Raw genomic sequence first — 23,997 nt, 5'->3', positions numbered from 1 at the left:
TAAGAAATGACGACCTGCTAAGGCACCCACCTAGACCGCTTAGGCACCAGCCTAGGTTGAATCTCACTTAGACAGAAAATATATAATTAACTTTCATTTTGCATTTTGTTTTCAATAACTTGTAAGAGACTTGTTCAATACCTAAATGAATACATATTATATGCATGTTCCCCATGTTTTCATTATGTTCCAATACTTTGTAATATATATATATATATATATATATATATATATATATATATCATTCTATTTTGTAGTTTATAATATGAAATTATATATATTTTACGTTTAAAAAGATACTTAGTTACACGAAATATAATAGATTTACTTAAATCCGTCTAATCCGCCTAGCGCTAGGCCCCAACTCGTTACCCAACTAGCGCCTATTATCTTGTAGAACTTTGAACAAGAGTAATCATTTACAAAAGATTATAAAATAGACAATTCAAGTCACTAACATAAAATGTGTGACCAAAGGTATCTCTCAAATATCAGCAAAAGAAAATCTGCTTACGAGTGATGCTTTCATTTCTAACTTTAGTTTCTTTTAATTTTTCTTCCTAAAGTTTCTTTGTTTTAGTGGTGGATTCTACTTCCCACCTTCTCCCTCTTCCTCTCCCTCTCCCTCTCCCGCTTTGGAACATATATAGTTATTAAATTTTGATGCCTTTTGCCTAAATAAAAGTGTTAGTCATTTCAGTCAATTTTAAAACATACATGTCCAGTAAGTGCTCTTTGATTGTAAATATATATATATATATATATATATATATATATATATATATATATATTACTGTTATCCAGTCGGGCTTGGCAATTACAACTTTAAAGTTTAAATGCATTATTTATCCACGAGCACATGATGCTTAATCATATGTTGATTAGGTATTTGACTATGTCAAATAAGTAAAGGGATTATATATTAAGAAAGAGGGTAGGCAACTTTCAGCTGTTCACAATTTGGTTTTGGTATATTCATCTTTTTCCTCTCTTCGGAGCTAAGGAAGGAATTTCAGCCCTTGATATGGGCGTCAAAATCAAACCCATGCATATATATTGGTGCTGAGTGCCGACTGGTGTGGACTGGTGTGGTAGGGTATATTGCTACTTTCTACTTGCTACCCTCAAACCTGCAAAATTCCCGAATCTAATACAATATTATTCCCTCCAAATTAGAATGAGCGCACAGAGGAAGTATGACTTGTCTAAGTGTTTTCTCCTCCCTTTTTAGGGTTAGGGCAATGTGGAAAGTATTTAGATATTTAATGTCAAGAAATTTAAGAATCTCAACTACAAAATTATTAATAAACATGTCGGTATTGAGGGGAAAAAATTGCAACAAACAATTATAATTCAAATAAAACTCACAACAAAGATATATCATCAACTTGGTGTTTATTTAGTCTCAAGAAAGCATTTAGTTATCAAATAACTAATAGGAAAAGTAATTTTGTTTATGAGAACTTTATGTCTTAATTCATAGGTTAGGTCTACACCTTTTTTTAATACATTTGATATTATCTACCCTAAGGGGTGGATGAATAAGCTAAAGAAGGGCTAGCCATAATAATTTGATTCGAATTTGTTTTTGGCAAAAATCGAATTTGAGATCTCTCACTTACAATTAGCTAAGCATTTAAAAAAAATGATTTGGAGTGGAATAGATCACACCAAATCACCTTTAGATCGATACATGTAATTGATCTCTATCAAAAAAAATATACATAGAAAATAATTGAACAAAACATAAATTCTTTTTAAATTAATAAGCATTCATCAGTATAATAATAAGCTCTCTCAGACAATAATTTTTCTTAGTCCATAGTATTTAATTATAGAAGTTTTACTACATATATCTTTACTTGTTAGTTTTTAATTTTTGAGCTATAAATGAAGAAAAATTAAAGAATGAATGACAAAATGAAGAAATGATGGCTTAAGAAACGTGAAAAGAATGTGTATGGAATGACACAAAGTAAAAACTACAAACAAAAAACATGGAACAGATAGTTTCAAGTTTTTGATTTCATATAATCTTCATTTATTTATCTCCCCCTCCCCCGACGCCACATCCCTTCATTCTTCTTTCATCTCCACTACAATAAGTAAAAAACTAAAAATAACTAGTTATTTTTGTCACTGACAAAAATACTTGGAGTAAAACGGCCAAAAATGTCAGAGAAAATAGTTGAACCGTACTTTTTTCTTTATAATGCATTTCCCCATTTCATTTTCTTTGGTTTCTCCAATAACTAAATATACATGACAGCAAATGGCATTATATATGGCAATTACCATTAGAAAATTGTTATTGTAAATTGGTAATCCGTAACTAATATCACAAATTAAGTACCAAAAAGAAAGGAACAAAAAGAAAAACCCCTCTTGTCAAGAATCATGCTTCAAGCTACAAATGCCATAGAATAACTACACCAACTAATTTATTAAATCTGTTTTCAATGATCGGGTACCCAACATATATTAATCATGCTTTACAACAAACCAAATATGTAGCTTCAAGCCACCTTTGCTTATTAACCCTTGCAATGAAGTCTTCAACTCTTTTGTTTAGTTCCTCAGCAGGCATTAAAGCCTCATCTTCTTCTCGTTCTTCCTTTTCCTCCTTTTTTCCTTCCATTTTTTCTTCTTCTTTTTCTTCTTCCTTTTCTTCTTCATCGTTTTCCCCACATTCTTTAAAGTCTTCCTCGTCATGATCATGATCATGCTTGTCATCTTGTTTACCTTCATCAACTTCTTTATCTTCAATACTCTCCGCATTGCCCTCGTTTATCGGATTCAACATTTCCGGCAAGGTCCTCTCCTCTTTCTTCTCTTGAAACGTGGAGAGTGGTCTCCTGAGGTTCCGACTTCTCTCAACATACTCGTTGTACATCTCAGTGACTGGAGACGATTGCTTGCTGCTGCTGAGCCTTGATTCTCCAATAAGGAATACGACTATAAAATTCACCACAATGAAGAGGCACTTGGGGTTGTTAAACCCCGACCAAGAATTTGGAAGGGAAATAAATAGCAAATGTTTGATAGTGTAGAGAGAAGGAAACGAATAAGAGTATGAACAAAGCAAACTGCATGTCACTGCAATAAGAGCATGAACAATAAGGCTGTAAAGAAATTGATTACTCTTGTTGTAGTTCTGCTTCTTCTTGTAGCATTTCATGGCTCGAAGCTTTTCAGCCTTGATTTGATCCATTAATTCCTCAAATGGAAGTATGAGGAATTTAGAGGGATAAGTTGTATATATTCTGATATATACCGTGAGGAATTGTGTTCACATCTGACTGAACGTAAATAAGGTAAAACGAGGAGTTATATATAGTGAAGTGGGGGTGGGGGGTTGGGTGGGGGGTGGGGGAGGTGTTATTTTGGTTAATTTGTGGAATTCAAGGCATGCATGCAACTTTATAAAATTATTGTTAATGTTTCTTATTAGTTTTGAGTGTGGGGGTATGTATTACCTTATGAAAAGCCGTGGCAGATTTTGAGAATGTCTTGAAAAATGCTAAAGAAATTATCTAAAAATAAAACTCTTTTTAGATTTTCTGTCACCTCATATTTTTACATAATATTTGTAATGTTGGCATATAAATTAAAGTTAATTTGCAAGGTGACACATAATTCATTAAAAGTTCTACTTTCAAAGAGTCTTATTAGCATTTCTCGTGTGTTGATTTGGGTGCTCTTGTTTTCCAGCCTCCGAATAGCCTTTCAAAATTCCTTTTCTGGAGTGGTGTGGTGTTTGATGGTTTTCAACTTTTCTCTTCTGAGGTAAGAAACGTACATTTGCATCAGCAACGATTTATAAAAGTTAGCTACTGGTTTTGCAATTCGATGGGTGGTTTTGTCGCACTCGTACGTCCATGTTACATCAGCCCTATTTTATTCTTTATAATTAGGGTTTATAGAAATTAGAGAAAAACAATATAGCTTCCTTCCTGAGCTTTAACCATTTTCTTAATCTATGCTGCAAAATAAATGTAACTAAATACACAGTATACACACACACACACACACACTATGCGTACGCATGTACGCAAGCATGTCATGACTCGAGGTGGCTTTTCTCTTTATACATTAGCCCATCCTTGATCTTTTTATAAAGTACAACGGAGGACCTCAAAAACAAAACGAAGCATAAATTTAATAAATCAAAACATGGCTCTTTCTCTTTAAATATGCTCATCGATTTTTGTATAACATTTACAAAAAAAAATTAATGCGTTATTTTTGTATATTGCTTAGTATCGTACAGTGATTTAAAAGGTAGTAAGCACTTGGAGTACTTAGACTTTTGCCATAAAAAAAGAGCTTGCCATTCCCTAATTAATTATATAGGGTAGGCGCTGGGCACTGAGGAGAGATCAATATATACGACATTAATATACCCTAGTATATGCCCCAAATGCCTTTTTTTGTTGCTTTTTTGCCCTAAAAAATTGATATGCCAACGGCACATGTGTTGAATGAAGAGAAAAAGCACTTTGTAAAGGAGCTCGGGGACGACGTCGTAGTCAATAACTCAAAACAAAGGAGTTCAAAGATTGACAAAATGGAACTGGAAGGTATAGTTTAGTCATGACATTAACAAGAATTAGCATGATCAATTAGCTTAGTTTGATCAAATTGTTCTCTGTATGGTTCCAGATATATGGAGCCCTGTAGAAAATTAATTATGAATATTCTTGAAGCGGCTAGTGCTCTAAAAAAAATAAGGGTAAAAGGAAATCACCAAAGTCCAAACCTACCTTCCACAAAGAGGGTAGGAGAGAGTTATTGAGGTGAAACGCTTTATAGTGATTAGAAGGAAGTCGACATTCATTTTGAAACTAATTGATAAACATGCATACATGTCTCTTAATTTTTCGATATGTGACAATACTATTTTAAATTTTACACGATCATCACATACGATCAACGTTTGAAATATCCTGGATATGCTCAATATTTCCACGAAAATATCCAAAAATTTAGGGAACGATATGGAAAGAGGGGTGAAGACTTTACACTATACATCCGCGATATTTCCGGAAATCAGTCAATTTCCTAGATATTTTCGATATTTACAGAAAATATCTAGTGTTTGAAGACAATTTGCAAAAAGTTTGCAGGAAATATCCATGAGCCTATCCATTCTTTATTTTTTTTTTATATATAGAAAACTTCATTTTAATCCTTAAAAAAGATGAGTTTTAGACTATAACCTTGTGTAAGATTAAAATCCAATTTTAGTCCCTAGTACATTTAATAATATCATTTATTAGTTATATTTTGATGTTTTATTTATCTTTTTATTTTTATTTTAATGTATTAATTACATTTAAATTTAATTTTTATTTCATTCATCATAATATATTTTAATGTCTACATTTAGGGAACTAAATTTTTTATAATATATATTCCAATAACAATTTTTTATGTTCTTCATTTAGGTACATTAATACATTTGAATATTTTGGTATATCCATCGGTACAAACATATAATTACATTGATTCAATATAATGCATTTCGTTACGTACATTTTGATACACACATTTGAGTATTGACTTTTAGGTACACTAATTCAATGTATTATATTTCGGTACATACATTTAGGTATGTACATTTTGATACATACATTTAGGTACGTACATTTTGGTACATACATTTTGGTATTGACATTTAGGTATATACATTTCGGTATTGACATTTAGGTACATACATTTCGGTATTGACATTTAGGTACATTAATTCAATATAATACATTTAGGTTCATTATAATATATTTCGGTACAATCATGTAGGTACAAATATTTCGGTACAAAAAAGTCAATTATATATTTCGGCACAATAATTTCTGTACACTTATGTATTTATATATTTTTGTATCACAAATTTCTTTTAATATTTTCTCATTTACATTCATTCATAATTAAAAAAAAAACTAAATATGTGCATATTAACAAAATTAAAATTTAATGTGGAGAGATTAAATAAAAATACACATTAAATAACAAAAATTGAATGTAAATTTTGATAAAAGTACACTTCAAGGGATTAAATTGAATATGTAATCTAGCACTAGGTTTTTTTTTTTTTTAATCTCTTACAAGGACTAATGTTCAAAAACCCCTTTTTTTTAATTTCTTTCTTTATGGTATTAGTTTACTTCAATAAAACTTGTACTGCGTCATGACAAAAATTTCAATTAAGTTATGTATAATTTATTCTTTCTAGTGAAATGCTTTATTTTATTACTTGTCATTATAAGGAAGTTTTTCTTCTCACATATCGCATACTTATTGTTTACACAATATCTAATCATTAATTCTTGATTCATAGGTGTGTTGTGGTTTCATATGACATTCCCTAAAAAATAACTTTAAATTTTCATGTTTTTGAGCAAATTTCCATCATTTCTATCGAAGGCAATCGATATCGATATAGATATATGATATATCCATCAATATTTCCACAAATTTGCCTACTGATATTTCTACTGATACTGATATTTTAAATACTGCATACGACAACACTCAAGTCAAATATATGATCAATACATATTGGATGATGTGAAGTATGTGTGCTAGCTAGTCGTCGAACTTTCACAAGTGGATCGATCGATCAACTTGTTCTTATACCACAGAGGGCTAGTTTGGTATTGTTGTGCTTAAAAATAAAAAACAAAAAAAAAAAAAACAATTTTTGTTGTGCTGTAAGAATTAACAGCTGTAAAATAATGTTATTGAGTATTTGGTAAACACATTTTTGTAAAAATGCTTTTAACAAAAAAAAAAAAAAAAGTGTATAAGTGTTTGGTAAATTTTTATATAAATTGCTTTGAGTATGTAAAATGACTAAAAATGATATGACCATTAATGTGATATAATAATTGTCAAAAAGAATAATGTGAGGGGCAATGATTGTAATTTTGTAAAATATGTGGGGGTATACTTAATATTTGAAAATTTCATTAAACGGGTAAAAATATTTTTTTAGAATCATGGTAAACCCTGCTTCTGTTTTTTTATACTTTTCTACTGTCATTGACCACAATTTATAATATAAAAAAAAAACACTTTCTTTGTTTTATCAAATATATTTGATGTTTTAAATTTTTTCATAAGTTGTTTCTTTTTTTTTAAGTTCCAAATCAGCCCATAATTTGAGATTTCAACCCAAAATTAATTGAAAAAGGAAATTTACTTTTCTACAGAGAATAGCACCCTACAGACTCACACGGCATGGAGAGTGGCGGGTTTGTAAAGCAAGGCCATATAGGTAACTTGCGTTTGAATCTAATTAAGTACGCCTTCTAATATTTTATTTCAACATTATTCAGTAGCACCCTTCCCTTCTCCAAATTTTGAATTCTCCATGTACCATATTTGATTGTTGACCCATATATCTGGCAATGCATATTCATATAGAGCAAGTATATGCTTGTTGCTCCTTTTTTATCGTCTTTTGGAACCCAAATGTTCAATGCATAGGCATCTGCTTTTTACAAAATGGACGGCTTAGAGATTCTCCTAGACTCCTACAAAATAACTTCCACTTCTTACCAGAGAGAGAGAGACACACACACACACACACAAAAAGTGGAGTCCATATGTATTTGGACGTGAATGAAGCTTCACAGAAGGACTCAAAAGCATTGCTTTTGTCTCCACAACTAGAACTATGCATAGTATTTTGCAGCAAACCAAACAGGGGTGTTAAAATTACTTTCTTCTATCAACGTGGAACATATAATTGTAACATGTGATCGAATAATGAGCTAGCTAGATATCTTTTCCATTTTATATTGTGGCAGATATTTATAGACCGACTTTAATAGTATAAGAAAATATACTGATGCTGTTGTATCCTTGATATTTATTACTAGATGTGAAACAACTTTTGTAACCCGAATTCTTGACTAAGAAATATTCAGTCCTTGAAAAAAAAAAAAAAATTGGTAACAACGAAACAAATTTGCCTTAAGGATTAAGAAGTCTCCAAACGTGGGTTTATTTGGCACTTCAGGCCCTCAAAGCTCGAGCAATCAAGCAAAGCAGTTCCGGCACCGATGATTTAATTTGAAAGATTAATTTGAAGAGTTAAAAGATAAACACACTGTATAGAATTGAAAACAAGGTAGCTAGGTTTTGAGAATGTATTCATTTGGGTGCTTTTGTTTTAGGGTTTAGGGTTTCAATTTTCCTCTTCTGAAATAAGAAACTTACATTTGCATCAACAAACGACTTTATGAAGGCAAGCTGCTGGTTTCTGCAATAGCATAGGTGGTATGATCGTACATGTACAGTGTACTTCGTGTGACATCAGCACTTTTAATTTATTTTTTAATTATTAGGGTTATTGAATCAAAGAAGAACAACGTAGCTTCCTTCCCTATGCTGAAATCATTTTCTTCCCAGTTCCCACCCAGATCCACCATGCTTAGCTCCAGATTGTTATATTTCTGAATAACTTGGTGCCAGAAATATGGAGTCCTGCAGGAATATAATTTGAAATTCTTCAAAGAGTACGAAGAAGCTAACTAGTAAGGTGAATGCTTTTGCATGTGGAATATTAATTAGTGGTGGTGTCTGTAAAAGCAAGGCTACTCAGGCAAAACCCAACATTGATTGTTGACCCATATATCTGTCATGCATATTGATGTCCAAATTAATAATTAAGCTAACTGTTGTAAAATTGATGGTGTATGCAGTGGAATAAATAAACAAGACACAAAATTTACGAGGTTCCTCTACAGTCAGGGTGACTGGAGTACGTCCTCTGGGCAGTAGTGGTGCTTTCATTATAATCTGAAATAATAAGATTACAAATATAACTCTCTATTCTCTCCTCTCTTTTTCCTCTCTCTACCATGAGCGTTCTGGCTTCTCTCTTCCAGTTTTTTTTTCTTCTATCTTTTTTATTCTCTTCGTATCTCCTTTGATTTATAGGCAAAGCAAGAGCACCAAAAGCAAGCAGTGGCAGCTTCTAGTGGAAGGATAAGTTGAGTGGGATGAGTGGGATGTAATGGGTTGGCCATCCACACATTGAATGGCTCATAATATTATAATACTCCCCCTTGGATGACCATAAGTCTTTGATTGACTCGTTAAAACCTTGATATGTTTTTGGATGCTCCCCCTGATGAGTAGTAACACATCTGTTGTACTTGTTGACTTTCCACAGGCTTGTTCTTGAAATGGGCTGGAGGGCCTTCTGGTTTCCTCTAAAGGTCTGAATTTACTTTATTTATCTAGAGCTAAATTTGATTCAAGGGTGGTCGACATTTGATCTTGAATCGGACTTGTGATTTCTTCAAGATCCTTGGGACTTGTCCTTGAATGAAATGGAACCACGAGCAGCTCCACTTAACAAGTGATCTTCGGCTCCGTCGGGGATGAATCAATTCGTGTTTTGTTTTGCTTGTCTCCAGATGCTTCAATGTATCATTTTCACTTGTCTTATATGTTCCCCTTGCAGAAGTGGTATTTTCCTATGTAGGTTTGGCATCTTCTCTTGCAGTATTTGTCCTCTGATGCAGGAGTATAATGCAAACCTTGCATTGGAAAGGTCTTTTAGAACATCACTTCTCAGTGACTCATTATGCTTGGCAGGTTCAGTGTAAATAGCCAACATCATATCAATAGTTGAAGATGAGTACTCGAGAGCAATGCAAGGTAAGCAACTAGGCAGAGGTTTCGGGCAATTAGTTCCAGATCGGGAGCTTGATTCCATGTGGCGACTGATTGCTCACTTTCTCATTGTCCTGCAGGTGAGAACAATGATAAAGGAAAGGACATGGAGATTGCATGATATAAGATACTCTTACTCTCGTCCCTGATGATATGAAATACTCTTGCTGTGGTGTGACTTGTTTGAAGAGGTATCCTCGGAGAGGAAGAAAACTGAGTATTTCAAGATGCTTTGTTGAAGATGCATTCTCGGAGAGGAAGAAGAGTTAGATATTTTTGTAGGTCTACCTTTTTATGGAAGATAAAGGTCGACATATATAGGGATTTCCCAATAACAGGTAGTGGTGATGTGCCTTTACTCTTGTCAGCAACTGTGGTGTAATTAGAACAGTAAGATTCACGCGTTTTCAACTTTATCAGAGATCTTTGACAAAGTTCCACGTGATATCCAAAAGCTGAGATTGGGTCTAAGAAATGTTAACGAACTTTTATCCTGAAAATCTGGCTTTTGAAATTCGGAGAGCGGTGTCTCTTTGATTTTTGAACAGGTGACCCTATTACCTCTTTTTTTTTATAGATATATCAATTTTGTTCAGATACACTCAGAAAATTGTTACCAGCAGAAATTTCCTCTTCTTGCACTTCTGAGATTTTATCTGACCTCCTTTTTCCTTCATCATTTCTAAAAAATGGCTTGCCTATCTAACATTTGTTTAGATTTGAGTCTTAGGAATGATACAGATGAGCAGCGTCAAGATAATATATAGCGCCCGTCTTTCTTATCTTCTAATGGTCCTCTTACGGTTGGGGACTCTGTGATGAAGAATGACCTAACCGTTACAGTGGTAGCTAGGAATCTTCTCACTCCCAAGGATAACAGAATCCTTTCAAACCGGTCTAATGAGTTGGCCGTTCAAGACTTCTTGGCTCTCAATATTCAGTATGCGGGCTCTGTTTCTAATATGGGCTAACGCCTACTTGCTCAAACTCACCAAGTTGAATCATTGATGGCTGAGGTGGCAAGTCTTAAACAAGAGATTAGAGGGCTCAAGCATAAGAATAGAGTGTTACACATGCTTGCAAATAATTACTTGACGAGCATGAAAAGAAAGCTCGACCAGCTACTGGAATCCGAAGGTCGGACTCAAAAGGACAATCAGGGGTTCGGGTCTTTATTCCAAAGATACACATTGTCTCAGCCGTCTGGAGTTTCACCAAGTACTGAGGCTCCAAATAATCAACCTTTGGTGCCTTCCCCTTCTGGGGTATTTTCGAGTACCGAGGCTTCACATGAGCAACCTTTGTGAAGGTTTCCTCCTGTTTGTTTGTTTTAACTCATGTGTATGTAATTTCTCGGAGATATTAATAGATAAGCTTTATTTCATTCAATGTATTATGCCAAATACAATAAAGCATATACTTCACCAAGATGTGATACTTCTGGACCAAATATCAATTTATCTTTACCTTCACGAAGATAAATGATTATTCTTAGTGTCTGAATAATTTGAGTACTCAACTCATAATCTTCAATCCATATGATTCTTTATAAACATCATGGATAAGATTCGTGTTGGCATATTGTTCGATTCTGCAGTTCGAAATAATATCTCTTTCAACACTTTATAAACTTTCTAGACTCTTCAGGAGTCTAAATCTAATATTATCAAATCTTGCAAGAGATTTTAGTATGTTACAACAATATCGTAATGATAGTACTCACTAAGACAATTTATACCATCCATTGGTATTTAAGTACATATTTTATGCTTTACCCTTCCAGGGTTTTCTTCAAGCAATCTGAATCCTTCAGGGATTTTCTACACTTCATGACACATTTTCCTTTGGAATTTATACAGAGCAACTTGCTTCCATGTATATTTAAGGGATTTACTTATGGAGATATGTGGTGGGCGACTCATAACCTTTCGTATATAATTCTCCATTCATATGATTTTGTTTATAAGAGCATAATTTCAGGTTTCAATTAGTAACTTTGTGTCATATTATGTGAGTGTAATTCATTGTATTACAAATGCCCATATGTAACCTCATTTGGTTCAACATCTTTTGACTATTTGTATTATTTACACACATATATATATGTCCATTTTTCCACGTTCTTACAAGATTGTAATGGAATTGCCTTTCTCCATTTTTGGCAAATAATGTTTCCTTTCGTCGACGAACAAAAGAACGTGACTCAATATCAATACAGCTCATTGATGAATTTAGTAGTTACTTGTAAAAACCAAAATTACCATTGGTTGTCATCAATCATTGATCCCATATTCTCATGTGCATGCACATGCATAAAAGCTTTTAATTTCTTTGGATATCCATTGCCTCTTCAAGGCAATACACTATTTCTTCCAAGATAGTCATAATTTAAAGAATGCAGATCATAACCTCCTCTTGAGCGTTATAGAGCTGAGATTTTAATCTCCACTTCCGGGAGTTGAGTCATTGGAACCTATATGTCTCTCATACTTCATGCATGAGACATCAACATTCTCATGTCCGCGGATTGTCCTTTTTTGGGACATGTATCCATATGGCGACTGTCATACTTCCAGCATGCAATAGTTATGCTTTGGGAATGCAATAGTTCAGTAGTGTCATATTCTTCTTCTTTCGAAGTACTGAACCTTTTGAATCTAAGGGTCTGCCATGCTTCAGGCATGTAACAGATTTGCTACCACATTATTTTGTTAAACAAGAACATCAATTCATGTAGGCACATTTGCTGCAAGTATATGTGATTTTATTACTCTCGTTGCATCATTAAATGCATCTAGCATTTGATTTGCATATCATTGCATCATTCAATTATTCGCACTTCGTTTTTATATTGATTGCTTCATGAATCAAAATAAGACAAATTCTCATCGTTATTCTGGAACGGTCTTTTTTCATCATTCTTCTGGAATGATATTTTCTCATCATTTTTCTAGAATGATGTTATTTTCTTCCCCTAATGGCAAGAAAACTGTCTTATCAAAATCATAGTATGCAAGTCGTGTGGTAAACATATCCCCAGTCAAGGGTTCCAAATGTTGAATGATAGATGGTGAATCAAATTCAACATAAATTTCTAGTTTGCTTCAGGCCTCATTTTTAGTACATTGTGGCAGTGCAATAGGTACTTAAATAACATAATCAAAAACTCATACATGTGTAATGTTTGGCTGGTGCCCAAACACGAGTTGTACTGAGAAATATTGATGGTTGGTAACTGATATCAATCAAACTTAATAGTGAATTATGTATAATGGTATGTTCACATGTAGAAAACTTGCAATCTTGTTTTCATGAGCAGAGTGCAGGTAATCAATTTCATCTGCTTAATAAATGCCTCTGCTAAATCATTTTGAGTAGGAACATGAAGAACATGGTGTTCAACATCAATGCCCGACATGCAATAATCATCAAAACTTCGAGATGTAAACTCTCCAGCAAAATGTATCATACATCAAGGAACTTCTGGTCTTTATTTAATAGCATATGAATTGGGACTCTCATGGCCTTACAATTAAGTTGTGGCACTTTGGCTCTTCAAACTTAAGGTACTTATCAAAAAACTTCATGTCCGATCTTGAGGATCTAGGGACTTCATTCCTGATCTTTTTGCATGATGGAACTTCGGGTCTAATCAGTTTATGTGATGAAGATCAAGAAACTTCAGGTTCTTATCTGATCAAGGAACTTCGGATCCAGTATGTACTCATCGTAACAAAAAGAAATACAATAAATAAATTAAAACAATATGCGGTAATTCCAACCATGGTAAATAAATTATTTTTAAGTAAATGAGGCTTGTGACAAGGGCTTTGATTAAGCACCATTCACAAAAATATCAAAGCTTTAAAGCAAAGGGTAATAATTCTACCCACTGTAAATAAACTGCTTTAAATAAATAAAACTTGTGATAGGGCTTTAAACCAACACCATGTACATAAATATGCCAAAACAAAAAATGCAATGATTAAGTCCTTATCTTTTGCTTTTTTTCTTTTTCTTGGTCTGCCATTTTCTTTTATTTCATCCCTTTTACTTTTATTATTATTTCACAATTCGAAGTCATTTTAGTTATCCAGGAAATAATAGTAAAACTAAGTTCCAATTGGTGTTCCTCCTTTGGTGGGTTTCGAAAAAATTGAAATGGTTCCCATAAATTTTGGAGCCAAGAGTGTCTATAACTCAGTAGTACAAAGATTTTATGATGAAATGAAAAGATTTTCTTATCTGTGAGATTCCAGGCAACATAGGTGAACATGATTTGTGGCGTTGTGCTTTCCATTGACATGAGAACTTCTCGTGCTGATAACGTGTTGTAAAATTGACGGTGTGTGCAATGAAATAAATAAACAAGACACAAAATTTACGAGGTTCATCTACAGTCAGTATGATTGGAGTACGTCCTCGGGGCAGTAGTGGTGCTTTCATTATAATCTGAAATAATAAGATTACAAATATAACTCTCTCTATTCTCTCCTCTATTTTTCCTCTCTCTGCCATGAGCCTTCAAGCTTCTCTCTTCCGTTTTTTTTTTCTTCTATCTTTTTTATTCTCTTCGTATCTCCTTTGATTTATAGGCAAAGTAGGAGCACCAAAAGCAAGCAGTGGCAGCTCCTAGTGGAAGGACATGTAGAGTGGGATCAGTGGGATGTAGTGGGTTGGTCATCCACACATTGAATGACTCATAATATTATAACACTAACTGATTTCTTTACACCTTTTTTATCTATATATGCACGCTATTTATTTATAATCTTTTAAATTGAATAAAACTTTTACTTGAAAGTGAGAGATTTTTTAGTATACTCCAAAATATTTAACCGTTAAATGTTTGATCAATGATACAATAAATAAGATTTAATTGCGAAACATATAGAATACTTCATAACACCAAAAAATATTCCAAGAAAGCAAATGCAATAAAGGCCGTTGTTTTTTTACCAAATGGACTATCTAACAGATTTCCCTATAAAAGAAGGACAATGTTATCCACATACTTATTTTTAGTTCTCTCACACACCTTCTCAATTTCCGGCCATCGATTCAGATGAATTGAAAAAGATTAATGACAAAAAATTTACAAGAATGTACGCAAGAATGTACGGGAGGTAAAAATAAGTGCGTAACCATCAATGTCCTAAAAGAACTTTCACTTGTTACCTCTCAAACACGGAGAGTGAGAAGGAGAGAGTGGAGATTATGCAGCATGCAGCAAACTTAACAAGGGTCTTAATTGTTTTCTTCTATCAACTTGGAATATAATAACATGCATTTGATCAAACTTAAGCTGTTTTCCATTATCTTTTCATATGTAGTTTGTACCGCCTTACGTTTTGTTGCAAATGCATCCGACACAGAGATTGATAAAAACTTTAATAACTCTAATTCTTCACCAACCATGTCCTTAGTTTAATAATCACTTAAATGAAAAAGGGGTACCATATTACATTTTTACGTCAATAAATCTAAAGACCATATTACCTTTTTACTTCAATAAATCTAAGAAACTACTCATTAAAAAAGAAAATCTTCATAGCAATGAGCTTGTAGCTCAACTAGTTAAGGTCATTCTATTTTAAGCAAGAGGCACTGAAGTCTTGAGTTTAGGGGGCTTGAGGCCCTAAGATTTCGAGTTTGAATCTCCTCGCCCCAAAAATATCTCCATAATATTGAACAAACCAAACTGAAATCTGTGATATAAAAAAAAATTGAAATGAGTGATGAGTCGAACATCGGAAAATTTCATACTTCCTCACATTTTTTATTAAAACCTCTTGTTATCTTATTCCTAACTGCATTTTGGAAATCGTTATCTTTAATTCACTTATACCTATGTGTGACAAATGAACAAAAAAGAAAATCAAGTTCAAAGACAAAAATCATTTCACTAGAGATAAATCTGATTAAAATCCCTAACCTTTTACACTAAACAAGTAAACTACTTTCACCTCAGAATTAATATAAAATACTCACATTATTTTCGTGTTGCACTACATCACCATCACTTTTATGAAAAAAGCCATGGGAACTGAGAACTCTTTTCTTTTGTCATTCTTTGGTCACAAGAATCACGTTAAACAAATTTGCGTAAAAAGGTTCAGAATTCTTTAAACGCGTGCTTAGTGGCACAAAAGGCTCCTCAAAGCAGAGTTGCATAGAGAACTACATTTTCTCATAATTTTTGAAGCATTAAAGTAAACCCAGAAAGAAGAGAGAACAAATGGGAGTCAATTCTTTCATTCAAATGATAAAAGCCAGCTTAAGATACAACAGAAAGGGACTACTGCTTCAGCTTGGACGAAATAGCGTCGAGCTAAATATCCACCCGAAAGGAAATGAAAACACTCAACTACGACAACAACAAAAGCCGGTAAAACCATTGCGAATACTAGTAGAGGGTGGCTCAAATGCAGGAACAAAGCCTGCAACTTGCAGTCGAAGATAACCGATTGATTCTAGCTAACAAAAAATTGAATGCTAAGCAATCAAATTCTCCTTGTGACGATTCAGAGAAGAATCGGGAGAGTTAGATTGCATGCCAAACACTAAGGGAACGAATAAATAGAACAACTACTTCTAGCCAATCTCTCTAAAGCCACAAAACTGCAGGACGGCCCTGGCCCTCATCAGAGTACCACCGCGACCTTCTCCTGGGAAATTAATGACAAAGGATGGGCAATGAGGGGTTCGTAGTGATCAGCTCCGGCGCCACACCAACCTGTACAATAAATGTTCAGAATTATAGGTAGGCTGAGAGTGGTAATGAACAAAATTAATCAACTGCCTAGAAATGTATTTTCAGCCAAAGATCTTTCTTTTCTTTACCTGTTCCTTTCATGAAAAGAAAGAAGGGAAGTTCACAAATTTGACTCCTTGGTCGGTGGGGAAGGAAGAAAACGCAATTCTCTTCATCAACCATCGCATCCGAACCATGTGCTTGAACCTGCAAGAAGATGAGTTTCAGACAAGAATGCTTCATAAGACGATGAATAATCTGGTTCATGCTCAAAAACTTCACCAATCTATACTTGCCAGTATCCCGATGTTGACATAAAATGGAAAAATTATCAAAGGCATAAAAAACAGGTTTAGCCAGTGTACTAATACTAGAACCGAGAATAACTATCTTTTTCCGCCTACAGCAGCATATAGAACACCAACAAGGCGGGCGGTAGCTTTTGGACTCAAAACAGAAACAAGTGTTGATGATTCCACGCTAAAATCTTAAAAATTACGATGTAGGAAAATGCAGAGTCTTCAAATATCAACTCAGCTTTCCCAGGAATTGGTGCAATAAATCTTAATACAGTTGTACTTTTGAAATAATCATTTACTCAATGATTTTAGAGTGAGAATATTTTAGACACTCATGCTTTCGAACTCAGCATTTACTCAATATTACGTTTAGAAACTAAGAGTAACTCCCACTACTTCGAAAAATTCAACAAAATTAACATCATAAGAGAAGAGGTGATATACAAACACGTATAAAATTATACCGATAGTGATGTGAAATTGCACTCATACACATTGCAAAAGAAAAAAAAATGAAGAGCAACAATCAAAATCATTCCTTGTCCTTACCACATAAATCTCTCGCTTAAACTCTGTGGCAAGACACTCAATTGCAATGTCATCTCCGAAAGCTGCAGCATGACCTTCTCTGTTTTCGTCGATGGTTAATAAACCTTCCTCTGTGTATTGCAATGTGATGATGTCGTATTCATCATCCGGTGAACCAGAGATCGACATGTATTTGGCCCAACTTTGTCCATCAATCACTGGGATACATCTCTCCTTGTAAATGGACTCTGCTGCCAGCTCCCTACATTCAACAAAAACGGGAACAAAACACAAGAAATAATAAGACAATCGAACCCGACAACATAAATCTTTCCAAGAACTGAAATTTAACAAGAACATACCAATGTCTGTTAATCAACCTTAATATACAGTCATGTGTTCATTATTTTCCCACAAAAAATCAAACTTTCAGACAAGAAATCAAATTTTCAGATCTAAACGTAGGGAAATCAAACTCTTGTATTTAATCTGAATAAAATGTATTAAATTTTAAGAATAGAATCAAATTTTTGTTCTTACGCCTCCAAAGAAATGAATTTTTATTTTATTTTATTAAATTTCTAGATTAAAAATTTAGATTTCAAGGTAATGAAAAAGTACAGATCTGCGGAAATGTTACCTCTGCATGCCGAGCTGAAGAAGCTCGTCAATGGCGGAGTCGAGACTCACGCGCTCGTCTTTCTTGGCCAGCAACTTGACCTCCTGAATCACATGTATCCCCCACCCGGCCTTCAGATCAGGCGCGTACATATGTCGAATGGCGTCGTCTATCACCCGCTTCTCCTCCGCGGCCGCAGATCCATAGTCCTCCGTGAACCTCCGCACCGTCAACCTCCTCAGCTCCCGCGCGTCCAGCTCACGCGCCACCCTCATCGCCTTCTGCGACGCCGTGAACAGGCAATTTCCGTCGGACGACACCTCGCCGCCGTGCGAGAGTCTGAAGACCATCGACTTCTGCGGCATTATAGAGTCGGATTTCGACGAGTCGTGATCCTCCGGGAGCTTCCAGAGCACCCCCTTCGTATGCAGCCTCTGGAGGTGCCGTCTCTGCTGCTCCTCCAGGCCCACCACGCTGTCCCATGCGGCGTCGTCGGTCGACTGCTCAACCAGATCTACAGCCGAGATTGTGTCCTCGTCAAGCGGCGACGCCTTGGGTGGGTCCCTCCACGGCACCGTCGGCGAAGGGCTTTGAAATGTCTCCGCGACGGCGGTCGAATCGCACAATAGTTTCCCCATTTCCTAACTTCTCCCTTTTCTTTTTGAAAAAAATTTCAATCTTTTTTCTTTATTTTTATTTATTTATTTTTCGCGATCCTCTTTCTCTTCCTCTCCAACGGAAGTTGCAGACGAAAGAGAGAGAGAGAGAGAGAGAGAGAGAGAGAGGAGGGTTAACGGATAGATTTATGAAGCGCGGGACAATTCCAACACGTGGAAAAATCTGACGCGTTCAAGGGATATGCTGACCGAGGGTGAGGTACTAACGTGAGCCGGTGCGTGAACGTGCGCCAAGCCCAAGCATGATCCAGATTTAATTTTATTTCTTTTTTTTTTTCCCAAAAATACAAATTATAATTTATATGGAAATATTCGCCCACTACACGTTGGTGTTTGGTGGCATATGCTGCTCCGAAATTCCAATGTTTATTGGGGTTGGTGTAATCGTGTGGATGATCAATGAGGTCCCCGTCATTGTGGTCCAACCACTAATATTTCGCCAACTCAGCTTACAGTTTAGTGGGACCCAGTAGACTTGTTCATCTTGATAGTAACGGTCCATTAACCACGTGGCATAGCTCTGTTCGTGTTTTTACAACGGTTATTATTTCGGAGTACAAATTCTCTCCAAATCTGAAAAAAGGGAGTTTAAAGATCAAATGATCTGAATCGTTAAAATTTGATCAAAAGGGTTATAAATATAAGCTTTATTTAAAAATTATAATAATGATAACTGTTGGATCAAATTTAAGCGGTTCAGATTATTTAATCTTAAGTTTGACCTTTTTAGACGCGAAAAGGATCTGTACTCATTATTTCGTCCATTGCCTGCCTCTCCTTTATTATTTTATTTTTACTTTTATATTTTTTTTTATAATAGTTTGGCGCGGTTGTTGACTGCGATGGGTTGGTGGCGCAAGAACGGTAAATAAGTTGGGCAATCAAATTTTATCAATTATGGTATCAAATTTCAATTTTTGTTGCTTACCATTTTATCAAGAACATTTATGGTAACCTTTATAACACTGACCAAAAAAATTCTGATTCTGATTAATGTATATTAAGTTTTTCAGTGCATTAGCCATACCGTTATTTGATAATTATTTCTTGTGTTGCGTTTATATTTCAGCGTAAAATTGTATGACATTAGTAATATATAAAAAAGAATGAAGAAGTTAACATTTATGAAATTATTTAATGAGAAAATTGTAACAATAGTACATCAACTTTAACTCAATTCGAGTAATGATCCCTCAATTAAAAATTTATAATCATTGGTCTCTTAACTCCTCAAAACGTGCAGTTATGGTCATTTTCTTTAACTCTATTAGAACTTCTGTCAAAATGAGTCATGTGTCACACACATGAGGCTGAATCAAGGGGAAAATATAGAAAACTAAATGAGAAAATTTGTAGCAATGATCCATCAACTTTAACCCAACTGCAGAAATAGTCACTTAACTTTAATTCAATTGGAGTAATGGTCCCTCAACTGTAACTCAATTGTAGCAATGGTCATTTCAACATAACTTATATTGACAGTATCCTGACAAAGTTAACGAACATGATCATAGCTGCACATTTTTATAAGTTAAGGGACCAATGATAATAGATATTTAATTCAAAGACTATTTCTTTAATTAAGTTAAAGTTAATATATCATCGTTACAATTTTCTCTTATTTAATCCATCTCAATTATAATCTTGAAAAGTTTTACATAATGGAACATGCAAAAGGGTTATCATCACTAAATGTCCGATTGGGATAAATATATTGCGCTGAGAACTGAGGAGGATATTAGAATAGGACAAGAATTGTTTGCCCTTCCACTTTCAGTGCTCTTCCGTGTTCTCTTATTTGTGTGGTCACGGTTAAATCATATTATTATTCATTTTTGTCTTATAATCTCTATAAAAAAAATAATATAAAACGTTGACGTGGCTTAACCGTAACCACACAAAACAAAAGTGCACAGGAAAGCATCGAAAGTGGAAGGGCAGACAATCTTTGTCTATTGGAATATCCTTCCCTTTCTAATTCTTTTTTATTATTATTTTTTCTTGCCCTTGTCCTCGTTCTTGCTTCACTTTTTAATGTATTCTAGCAGCTTTGGTGGATCAACAGTTCCCCTCTCTGTCAACGAATTTCAAGAGAAATAAGAACCACATTGGGATATTTCTTAGAAATTTTAACGAAAAGTTTTCGGTACTGTTTACTTTAATGAAAAATCATATTTTTACATTAAAAAGTCAATCCTAATATTTTTCACTTTACTCTTTATTCTGTCATTATCGTTAAAACTCAAAATTTTCATACAATTTTCGTTAGTTTTCCTTATTTTTTGCCCCTGCATTTTCTCCAAGTCTTTCTTAATATCATTTGCGCAATCTTCAATGCATCAACATTTTCAACACCACAACTTCCACCTGAGCCTGCACTAATTTGCAATACCAACACTAAGATTGATGTCATGGCAAGAAATGAAAATGCTTAATGTAACGGTTTTTTCACTCACATGTTAAAATAATATGCATTCGAAACTGAATATTTTTCAAATTTTTTGTGCACTAACGCGAAGAATGCATGACCGTAATAACATACCTTTTCTCGCTTTTGGGGCTCTTTTTTCTCTTTGTTTTCAGGCTTCGATTTTGGGGAGATAAGTTCAACACAGCTGCTGTACTTCTTCTGCAATCTCTCTAAAACCTTCAAGGGGTCGGCTCTTTTTCCCCCTTAACAAGCACTCTATGATTCGCGTAATCAACCACAACATCTTCGATGCCTAACGAATTTACAAAAATTATATATGCATGTAAACATTAAAGATGTATCCAACCAAACACATGTAAACATTAAAGATGCATCCAACCAAACACCTACAAGAAATAATTGGAAATTACCTTCAAGACCTCTGAAGCATTTGATAACCTTACCTTTGCATCCTTCACAATGCGTAAGTGCTTTCAGTACAATTTCTTTGCTGGACTGAGTATTATTATTCTTCTCATTTTCTTTCTTTCCCTTTTTTTCTCCATTAAGCTCTGCCTCGCCTTGGTTTTTCTGTTCATTTTGGATGTTCTGATTATCTTTCCTCTAAACCAAAACAAAATTACACAAAAAATTCAGCATATATACAATATAAATTAGAAAAGCAAAACTCAATCACAAGCAAGCAACATGAAAAACTCATACAATGTGAGGGGTTTCAAGATGTTAGATATAAATTACATTGTTTCATGCATCTGGTTTTAATTATAATTAATTATGTGCCTTGCTTAAACAAACTTGAGAACAATTTCAGAAAATAAACATTTTGATTCCATGGTTATCTTGGACTACCATTATACCAAAAATAGATGATCTCTGCAGGGAAAGTGATTGGGTTTTAGTGCAAATGAGTTTCTGTCACCTGGATTCTTAATTGGACTTATATATGGATATATTTCCAGTCATTGGATTATTTAGGCTTAAAAAAAATAAAAATAAAAATAAAAATCTTAGTCCACTTATGCTTCTTTTTCCATTAGCAGTATTGCTCTTTTGAAAGTTAGGCTATCTGTAATGATCAGGTCATTGAGTTGCCTATAAATTGGTTAAGAGAAATAGAAGAAAAAAGTTATCTTGCGAATGATGAATATTTTTTTAAAGCTAGAAATTTGTCTTTATCATATTGTGGAGGTTGATTCTGCTTTGGTGGTCTCTCTCATTCATGGTTTCTTCTAGCCTTAATCCTCCCCACTATGGTCTTGTCTCAAAGTGCAGAAGTTTGATTAAAGAGAACTAGAGTTGCAATTTGTAACATGTTCATAGAGAGAGTCATTTTCCAACTGACAAGTTAGCCAACTAGGTTTAATGGCAGGATGGATTTCAAGAGCTTGCAGAGCCTCTTTCCTGTTTAGTTCAAACTCTTTTCATTGACTACTATGAGGTGTTAGAGTTAAACTAGTTATTACGTAGTGTTTCTTTTCTCTTTTTCTTCCATGTTGCCGAAAAAAAGAATAGTTAGGATTACAAAGTGAAATTCAAATAAGCTAAGGCCTTAAACCAAAACAAATCTCTTTCATATATTAAGGATGGTGTTATGCACACACCTCTTCTTACCTTTCACATTTTCCTCTTAATTTTTGGCTCTTAGATCGAATAAATTGAAGCAAATTCAATGATAGAAATTAACATAAAATGTGTGAGAGGTAAAAAGAGGTGTGTGGATAATACCATTCTATATTAAAGTTATTTTTACTTCCATATATGGAATGGAGATGTCATGATTTGGGAGCGCCCGGAATAGAGGGAATGTAAGGTATTGTGAACGGTAACATACATGTAAAAAAAGGTGTGTGAAGAACATCATTCTATATTAATCTTCTTTATTCAATGAATAATATTTTTGAAAAAAAAAAATTACACCAGAACATAAAAGTTATTTTGTAAGAATAAATAAATAAGTAAAACTAGTCATGATGTCCATGACTTGAAACTGCTCCGGCTTCGCTAAAGTGATCATCATCTTCTTGGTTTCCTTCGCTGGAGCCAGTTTCTGATCCTTTGGGAGTCAGATATTCTACACCGTCGTCGTCTCCTTGGCTGGAGCCAGTTTCTCCTGTTTCTTTGGGAGTCGCATCTTGTTCATCTTTTTTCTCAAATGACTCCAAAATTTCACCTTTCTTGGTAGCATGATCCCAAAGGCGTTTGAGAACCTCTTTAATACTAAAATTTCCTTTCACCAGAGCTGCTGTCTTCACAAAAGGTTTATAGTGATGATCAAACTGTACATGTGATGGGTTCGCGTAATCAACCTCGGCTATTTTTACATAAACAGAAGTCGGACCGGCTGTCCTCTCATAATGTCCGAACTCGACACTTTCCACTCCTGAGACATAGGACAAAAAAAAATTCAAAAGGTAGGACTGACAACTTCTGAAATTAAATTTCAGAAGTGTGTGTGTGTGTGTGTGTGTAAATTGATGCATAAATTACCTTCCGCTTTCATGCTTGCTTTCCTGATATCTTTCATACAACATTTACAGTGCAGGTTGATTTTTATCAGCGCACGTATAATAACCTAGAAAAATAAATTAGGAAGCAATCAGAGTAGACACTTGAAATATAAAAAATTTGTGTGGTTCAATTGTTACCGAAGCTACTTATAATTTTCTGTTTGCAAAATTGCGGTACTTTTTCATCAGCACGATCCCAAGTGCTTTTTCTTTTGGGTAACCACTTCTTCATGCTTCCAAACTCTTGATCTTTTACTTCTTTCTACTTTTCAGTTGTATGTTTCCTGTTTCTGTCTTTTTTTTTTTTTACCTATTTAACAATGTCAGTTTCTGTAAAATTAATGAAAAATCAGTAATTAGTTTGGCACAATTGGTATGGCATTGAAATATGGATCTTCTTAGCACGTAAAATCAAAATTTAGAATTAATTGTGCAATCACACGTAATCTGGCATTAGCATCTCATCTCAATAGTGCTTGCATGTAATTCTTGATG

The 23,997-nt window shown here is 34.3% G+C and overlaps 2 protein-coding genes across 2 annotated transcripts; both read right to left on the bottom strand.

The window, feature by feature from the left end:
* Positions 1-2,297: 2,297 nt before the first annotated feature.
* Positions 2,298-3,290, bottom strand: LOC148689898 (uncharacterized). Its single transcript, XM_088688167.1, has one exon. It carries the CDS (start codon positions 3,209-3,211, stop codon positions 2,486-2,488), a length of 726 nt encoding a protein of 241 aa, XP_088544293.1. The 5' UTR covers positions 3,212-3,290; the 3' UTR covers positions 2,298-2,485.
* Positions 3,291-15,926: 12,636 nt separating this feature from the next.
* Positions 15,927-18,736, bottom strand: LOC137731490 (Gap junction beta-4 protein). Its single transcript, XM_068470610.2, has 4 exons — positions 17,909-18,736; positions 17,290-17,530; positions 16,531-16,648; positions 15,927-16,423 (listed from the first exon to the last, which is right to left on the bottom strand). Exons 1-4 carry the CDS (start codon positions 18,523-18,525, stop codon positions 16,332-16,334), a joined length of 1,068 nt encoding a protein of 355 aa, XP_068326711.2. The 5' UTR covers positions 18,526-18,736; the 3' UTR covers positions 15,927-16,331.
* Between the last annotated feature and the right edge of the window lie 5,261 nt (positions 18,737-23,997).

The sequence above is a fragment of the Pyrus communis genome, chromosome 16, assembly GCF_041283825.1.
Source record: "Pyrus communis isolate YQ-2024b chromosome 16, ASM4128382v1, whole genome shotgun sequence".
In the NCBI taxonomy this organism is placed as follows: Eukaryota; Viridiplantae; Streptophyta; class Magnoliopsida; order Rosales; family Rosaceae; genus Pyrus; species Pyrus communis.
The sequence above is the reverse complement of the archived record's forward strand: the minus strand, read 5'-3'. Positions and strand labels throughout refer to the sequence as shown.